Source organism: Chiroxiphia lanceolata (genome assembly GCF_009829145.1).
Source record: "Chiroxiphia lanceolata isolate bChiLan1 chromosome W unlocalized genomic scaffold, bChiLan1.pri scaffold_40_arrow_ctg1, whole genome shotgun sequence".
Lineage (NCBI taxonomy): Eukaryota > Metazoa > Chordata > Aves > Passeriformes > Pipridae > Chiroxiphia > Chiroxiphia lanceolata.
This window is the reverse complement of record NW_022476499.1, coordinates 91,489-99,280: the sequence shown is the minus strand read 5'-3', so window position 1 is coordinate 99,280 and position 7,792 is coordinate 91,489. Positions and strand designations below refer to the sequence as shown.

Here is a 7,792-nt window from a genome sequence, read left to right as displayed (position 1 = left end):
TTAATGATGTTCATAACATGCAGAAGAAGGAGAGTTTATTGCTTCTGAAAAACACCCAGTTCTCAGTTTTCTCAGGGCATCCTTGATCTCCTGGTTCCTGAGGCTGTAGATGAGGGGGTTCAGTGTTGGAGGAACCACCAAGTACAGAACCGAAAGGACCAGATCCAGGGATGGGGAGGAGATGGAGGGGGGCTTCAGGTAAGTAAACAAGCCAGTGCTGAGGAACAGGGAGATCACAGCCAGGTGAGGGAGGCACGTGGAAAAGGCTTTGTGCTGTCCCTGCTCAGAGGGGATCCTCAACACAACCCTAAAAATCTGCACATAGGAGAAAACAATGAAAACAAAACAACCAAATGCTAAACAGCAACTAACCACAATAAGCGAAATTTCCCTGATGCTGGTGTGTGAGCAGGAGAGCTTGAGGATGTGTGGGATTTCACAGAAGAACTGGCCCAGGGCATTGCCCTGGCACAGGGGCAGGGAAAATGTATTGGCTGTGTGCAGCAGAGCATTGAGAAAGCCAGTGGCCCAGGCAGCTGCTGCCATGTGGGCACAAGCTCTGCTGCCCAGGAGGGTCCCGTAGTGCAGGGGTTTGCAGATGGCAACGCAGCGGTCGTAGCACATGATGGTGAGGAGGGAAAACTCTGCTGTGATGAAGAAGAAAAAGAAATAGACCTGTGCAGCACATCCAATGTAGGAGATGGTTGTGGTGTTCTGGAGGGAATTGTGCATGGCTTTGGGGACAGTGGTGCAGATGCAGCCCAGGTCTGTGAGGGAGAGGTTGAGCAGGAAGAAGCCCATGGGGGTGTGCAGGTGGTGGTCGCAGGCTACGGCGCTGAGGATGAGGCCGTTGGCCAGGAGGGCAGCCAGGGAGATGGCCAGGAAGAGGCAGAAGTGCAGGAGCTGCAGCTCCCGCCTGTCTGCCAATGCCAGGAGGAGGAACTGGGCCATGGAGCTGCTGTTCCACATTTGTTTTCTCTAGATGTGGGGCACTATCCAGGGAGGAAATAACAGTGACAAGTTAGGGCAGAACATTCTAAGAAAATTCAAAGCTCCTTTCCAACACCCCTTTCACTGTTCCATTTGTTTTCCTTTTCTAGGAATCCCTCCTAGAGATTCCTAAGCTCCCCAAGCCCTGCTTGGGGCTCACCACATCTTCCATGAGGAGCAGACCCTCTGCCCACTGGCTGTGACGGGCCAGCTCTGCTCTGCACTGGTGGGGTCATGGGCATGGTGGGCACAGGGGCCCGTCCTGGTGTTCAGCTGTGTCAGATGAAACTGCTCCCAGTGCAAAAGGGCTTGTCAGCATCTGCACTCCCAGTTTCTGAGGAAAACCAGGACAGCAGAAGGCAGTGTCACAGGGTTGTTTTGTTTGCCTTTTTTTTTTTTTTTCCAATTCCCTCATCTCTCCTGAGGAGTGTTCCTGCATGGCAGAACCCCTCAGCACTTCTGATGCACTCAGGGAGAACAGAGCAGGTCCTGCCAGGCAGGATGATTGTCTGGGGCTTAGTGCAGAGTGAGGGGAACTGGTCTGTCCCTCTCTCTTGTTCCCAACTGCCTTGGCTTTGCTCCTTCCTGAGATGGAGATTGATCCCACTCCCATTTGGGTCTGAAAAGCCACCGGACACTGTTGAGAGCAGAGGGATCCATCCCAGACCCCTCAGTGTCTCAGCCTGTCTCAAGGGCTCAGCACCCACTTGGAGCCAAGGACACCCGTGGCTCATCTCCCCAACCCAACAGCATCTCCTGGCGTGGGCACAGCATCTCTGCCCCTCTCCACTGGGGCTTTCAGAGAACACAGCTGTGCTGGGAGGATGATTTGCATTCTCCAGGGCAGCTCCCAGTTTGGAAGGACACCTCAGAAAAGAGCCAAGTGTCCTAATGACGGGGTCTGATTGAGGGAAAAAGAGCTCCTGACCCAGGCCCACAGACTTCATTGCCCACACCTCACAGGGCAGAGGACAAGTGGAATGTCTCATTCCCAGGGACACTCCTGTCATAGGGGAATGCCAGGATCAGTGTTGGACTGTGTAGCTTGAACTCCCCTGCCCAGTGAGCCTGACTGAGAGAAGGAGGGAACAAGCTCAGGACCACGGGCAAGCTGAGAACCAAGGAAATGCACAGGGAGGGTCCAGCTGGGAGAGGCCAGGGCAGAGCCCACTGGGCACTCAGGGCAGCGTCACCCTGAGCTAACTGGGCCACCTCCCAGACACCAACAGTGCCAGCAAGTTGTTCTCAGCTCTGGGCAGCTCCTCACAGTTCCCTCTGCAACTCAAACCACCAGACATGTGGATTGAGAGCTTGAGAGAAATCCCTCCTTGGACCTTCCTTGAAGTATCCCCTGGAAAATGTCCTGGGGTGCTCTGGTTCTGTGAGCAGCCCTGACCCATGAAACTCCCCCTTGATAGCAGAAGAAACCTGCCCTGCCCTGCCAGGCTTTGCTCTTTCCACCCCCAGCCTCTGCCCAGCCCTGAGGGAGCTCCCCAGCCCGGCTGAGAGCTGCCCCTGGCAGTGGCAGAGCTCCTGCCCCGGCACAGCCCTGGGCTGCAGGACCCTGCTCTGCAGACAGCTTGGGGCAGCCTGGGGGGAACAGCCCGGCTTCACAACCCCTCAGCCTTCCCTGGGAGAAGGGAACCCTGCTGGGATGTGCCTGGGATGGTGCAGCAGGGAGTGGGATGTGCCAGTGTTAGGAGATCTTTGCCCCAACTGCAGACACATTGCCCTTCATGCTGACTCACCGTGAGGGAGCCTGGAAAGATTCCTCCTGCAGTGGATCTTCCTCTCGACTTCCCTCCCAGCCCAGGCTGTGTGTAACCTCTGTCTGCCTTGCTTTTGTGCCCTGAGTGCTGCAGGCAGTGCCCTCAGCCCTGCTGGGCTGTGCAGAGGAGCTGCTCACCAGCAGAGCTGTCTCTTTGAAGCTCTTCTTGCTTACCAGGAGCTCCCTGTGTGCCAGGAGCCCGGCCCAGCTCAGCAGCACAGCAACAGCCCCAGGCATTTAGCGACCCTCCGGGGGTTTGATGTTGTTTACATGAGACTCAGTCCCTGAGAGGAAGTTCAAACAAGTTTTCAACAAGTCCAAATGAGTTTGAAAGACTGAAGTTTCTTGTACTGTTAATGGGTCCCACTAAGGGACAAGAGTGAGAAAGTGTCCCCAGATTCCAGTTGGAATAGAAAACTGCAGACAGTGATGACAAGGATGGACAAGCAAGGGAAAGGTGGCTCTAATGCTGAATAAACCTTGACTGGTTTCCTTAATCCAGAGGACCAAACCCTGACCCCCAGCCCCTGGGAAGGCAGATCCTGTCCCTGCCTCATTCCTCAGGGCTCTTCCTGGGGCACTGGGATGTGGGATGTGCAATGCCAAGGGCAGGACCATGGGGTGGCACCTGCCAGGCTGCTGAGCAGGGACAAGGAGGCCAGGAGGCCCCAGGGCTGCAAGGGGCACTCCCCTCCTCCTGGCATCAGGGGCACAGACAGCAGCCATGGCCAAAGGCCTGCAGAAGGTGGCTGTGTCAGGGCCTTTCAGCTTCTCCCCCTCCCTGTCTCCTCTCCAGCCCAGGCTGTCCTACGGTGTCCATGCCCTGCCCCTTTCCCTGCAGGCTGTCGTCATCCCCCCGGCTGCCCCACCTGGCTGACACTCTTCCTTTGTGACATATTGCACCACAACAATGACCTTGGAGGGAAATTTCTGACTTCTTGTCACCAGTCTGGGCCACCCCAGCTGCCTTTGGTGGCACTAGTTCTTTCTTAGGCTGTTTTCTGACAGGAAGAAAAGCTCCACCAGCTCTGACACCCCCCTTCCAGACCTCTCAGGCTACTCCTCTACTGTCCTCAATCTTTGCACCACTGACCCCTGAGTCCTCAGCCTCTATATACGGGTCATGGGCTTGAGGCCCCAAATTCCTTCCTGGGAGATCTCTGGGACCTCTCCAAGGTTTTTGAAGATGACAATAGAGTACTCTTATCCCAGGAAACACAGAGGGACACTTTTTTCCAAGGGTTGTCTTGGCAGAATGAGGCACAATCTCTTTAAACTTTCTGGCACAAGGGAGCTCTGAGCTCTGGGTACAGAGGGAGCTCCAAGTGCCAACCACTGGAGTGGGAGCTACAAATCATCAGGGCTGGTGTTCTTTGGAGGGCCAGACACTGGTGAGAGTGGGGGGTGTGTGCACATGGAAGGACTTGAAGGGCACAATGAACTGTCTCAAAACACTGTCAAAGCAGGAAAATCCCATAAGGCACCACAACACATAAGCACTGGTGGCAAACAGGAAGGCATTTAATTCCAAGGGCTAAAGGGAGGTGAAGCTCTTGAAGTAGCCCCCAGGACAGAATTGCACTGTGCAGTCTGGGGGAAAGAGCAGACAGCCCCAAGAGGAAGCCAGGACTGGTAAGGCAGGTCTGGGGAACCCATCCAGACAAAGATTCCCACCTGCAGACTGGAAGCACACCAGGCAAAACTCCCACCGTGGCAAACTGTGGGAAAGGAAGCAAGTCCTTGTAGACGTGCCAGCCCAAGCTGTGGGAACAGCATCTACCCCCCTGAATACCCAGGGCTTGGGCTGTATAAAAGTGATAGCCCAGAAGCACAACTTGGGGACCCTCCACCGAGCAGAGCAGGGGGAAGAAGGACCGGTAGGAGCCTCAGGGATCTACATGGGGTGATACATTTACTTCATCTCTGTCTCTCTGTCACCGTCTTCCCACCACCCCCTTATTCTCTCTCTATTTCTTTCTCTTTCTCTCCCTCCTATTTACTGTTAAATCAAAGCTGGACTGCTGACTTTGGCACATGGTCTCCTTTGAAGCTGAATTTGGGCAGAGGCATCTTTTCATAATGGGAACCTGACAGTATTCCTGAGGTTTTACAGTGTGGGAATGGCCACTGGATTCCATGAGGTTCCACAGAGTCACAGGGTCCATTTGGCTTCGTAAGGCTCTGCAGTGTGATAATGGCCCCTTGATTCCATGAGTTTGCAAAATGTCTCAGGACTCCTTTGGTTCCATGAGGCCCCACATATCACAGTGTCCCCTTGGTTCCATGAGACTCCCCAGTGTCCCAGGAATCCTTTGGTTCCATGAGGCCCTGCAGTGTCACAATGGCCCCTTGATTCCATGAAGTTCCACAATGTCCCAGGGTTCCTTTGGTTCCATGAGGCCTTGCAGTGTCACAATGGCCTCTTAATTCCGTGAGTTTTCACACTGTCACAATGTTCCCTTGATTCCATGAGGTTCCACAGTGTCCCAGGGTTCCTTTGGCTCCAGAAGGCCCTGCAGTGTCACAATGGCCCCTTTACTCCAGGAGGTTCCACAGTGTCCTTGCTGGAACACACAGGGCTGTAATGTTGTCAGCCCTGCAGAGCTGCCTCCAGCTCTGGGCTCCAGCACAGGAAGGACATGGACCTGCTGGAGTGAGTGCAGAGGGGAGCAGCAAGGGGATCAGAGGGATGGAGCAGCTGTGCTGTGAGGAAAGGCTGAGAGAATTTGGATTGTTGAGGCTGGAGAAGAGAAGGTTTTGGGGTGACCTAATTGTGGCCTTGCAGTGCCTGAAGGGAGCCAACAAGAAAGATGGAGAGAGACTTTGGGCAAGGGCCTGGAGTGACAGGACAAGGGGCAGTGGCTTCACACTGAGAAAGGGAAGGGTTAGATGAGATATTAGGAAGAATTTCTGGACTGAGATGGTAGTGAGATCCTGGCACAGGTTGCTCAGAGAAGTTCTGTCTGCCCCATCCCTGGAAGTGTTCACGGCCAGGTTGGATGGGGCTCTGAGCTCTGAGTCTAGTGGAAGGTGACCTTGCCCATGGCAGGGGGTTGGAACAAGATGCTCTTTAAGGTCCCTTCCCACCCAAACCATTCCATGATTCTGGGACTGGTGGGGGATGTGGTGGTCGGAGCCATCGGGCACAGAGACCCCAAAATGATGGAGTTTTCCATTCTGGATGGAGGAAGGAGGGGGCAGCAGAACTGACACTCTGGACTTCTGGTGGTCAGACTTTGTTCTGTTTGGGAGACTGACTGAGCTGGGTGTGTGTGGATGTGCTGGAGGGCAGGAAGGCTCTGCAGAGGGATCTGGACAGACTGGATCAATAAGGCCAAGTGTCAGGGCCTGCCCTTGGGTCCCAACAACCCCCTGGAACGCTCCAGGCTGGGGGCAGAGGGGCTGGAGAGCTGCTCAGCAGGAAGGGACTTAAGGGTGCTGCTTGACAGAGACTGGATATGAGGCAGAATGTGCCCAGGGGGGCAAGAAGGCCAAGGGCGTCGTGGCCTTTGTGGAGAAGAGTGTGGCCAGCAGGAGCAGAGCACTGATTGCCCCTCTGTGCTGGGCACTGTTGAGGCCCCACCTGGAGTGCTGTGTCCAGTTGTGGCCCCTCAGTGCCAAAAGGCCCTTGAGGGGCTGGAGCGTGTCCAGAGAAGGGAACGGAGCTGGGGAAGGCTCTGGAAAACATGTCTGCTGAGGGACGGCTGAGGGAACTGGGCTGGTTGAGTCTGGAGAAGGGGAGGCTCAGGGGGGACCTCATTGCTCTCTGCAATGACCTGAAAGGAGGTTTTAGTGGGGTCAGGGTTGGTCTCTTCTGCAAAGTCTTTAGAGACAGGAAGAGAGGAAACTGCCTTAAATTGCATCTGGTGAGGCTCAGATTAGATATTAAAAAAAAACTTTTTCCCCTGAGAGAGTGTTCAGGCATTGGAACAAGTAGCCCAGGGAGGTGGTGGAGTCTCTGGAAGTGTTCAGGTGTGTGGTGGGTTGACTTTGGCTGCACACTAGGTGCCCTCCCAGCTGCTCTATCACTCCCCTTCCCAGCAGGACAGGGGAGAGAGTAGGATGGAAAAAAAAATAGTGGGTTGAGATAAGGCAGTTTTTTTAAAGCAAAGTGAAGCTTGTGCACACAGAAACCAAAGACAGCAGGGTTTGTTCTCTACTCCCCATGAGCAGCCATGGTCGGCCACTCCCGAGGAGCAGGGCTTGGGTACCTGTGAGGGTTCCTCAGCAGGCAGCCATCAGACAATGAATGCCCCCCTCCTGCTCCCTGCCTCAGTTTTTAGAGCTGAGCTGACCTCCCATGGTCTGCAATGTCCCTGTGGTCAGTTGGGCTCAGCTGACCTGGCTGTGTCCCTTCCCAGGGTCTTGCCCTCAACTGGGGAGGAATGTGACAGTGCTGATGTTGTGCCAGCCCTGCTCAGCAGTGACCCAAACACCAGTGTGTTATCAACACCTTTCCAGCTCCCACTGCAGAGCACAGCTCTGGGAGTGCTGCTCTGGGGAAATGAACTGCAGCTCAATCAGACCCCATACAGTCTCCACCCCTTATTCCACACTATTTGTGTCATACTCAGACCCCACATAATTTATTTATCTTCTGACTATTCCATTGTATTTATTCTTCATTACTGAGATCCCTCCTTACCAACACATGCTACTTAAACTACATTCCTAAACTGTCTTTAGACCCAACGTACATATTTATACATTTTGATTAACTGCTATTCCCTGCCCTTTTACAGATAGGTCTTATTTTCCCATTTTCATGGCCTTCTTCCCCCCTCCAGATACTGGGCTCCATTCCATCAGGATGGGTACTCAGGACAGCAGAAGCAACACAATCAATTGTCAGGCACCGACACCAGCCCGTCCTGGGTCATCATCACACTCTCCTTCCTCCTCACACAATTTGTTCTTCATTGGTTCATGTCGTTCCTGCTACTTTACCTCCTGCAACACACAACTCAGATCATCTTTCCCCCAAGGTTAAATCTCCTTGAGGCACACACCGGGTCTCCCCATCTTCCCTCATTA

The 7,792-nt window shown here is 54.1% G+C and overlaps 1 protein-coding gene across 1 annotated transcript; it reads right to left on the bottom strand.

Annotated features, from left to right (window-relative positions):
• LOC116781299 (olfactory receptor 14J1-like) lies at window positions 1–969 on the bottom strand. Its single transcript, XM_032677000.1, has one exon. The coding sequence runs from the start codon at window positions 967–969 to the stop codon at window positions 1–3; it is 969 nt and encodes a 322-aa protein (XP_032532891.1).
• Window positions 970–7,792: the final 6,823 nt, after the last annotated feature.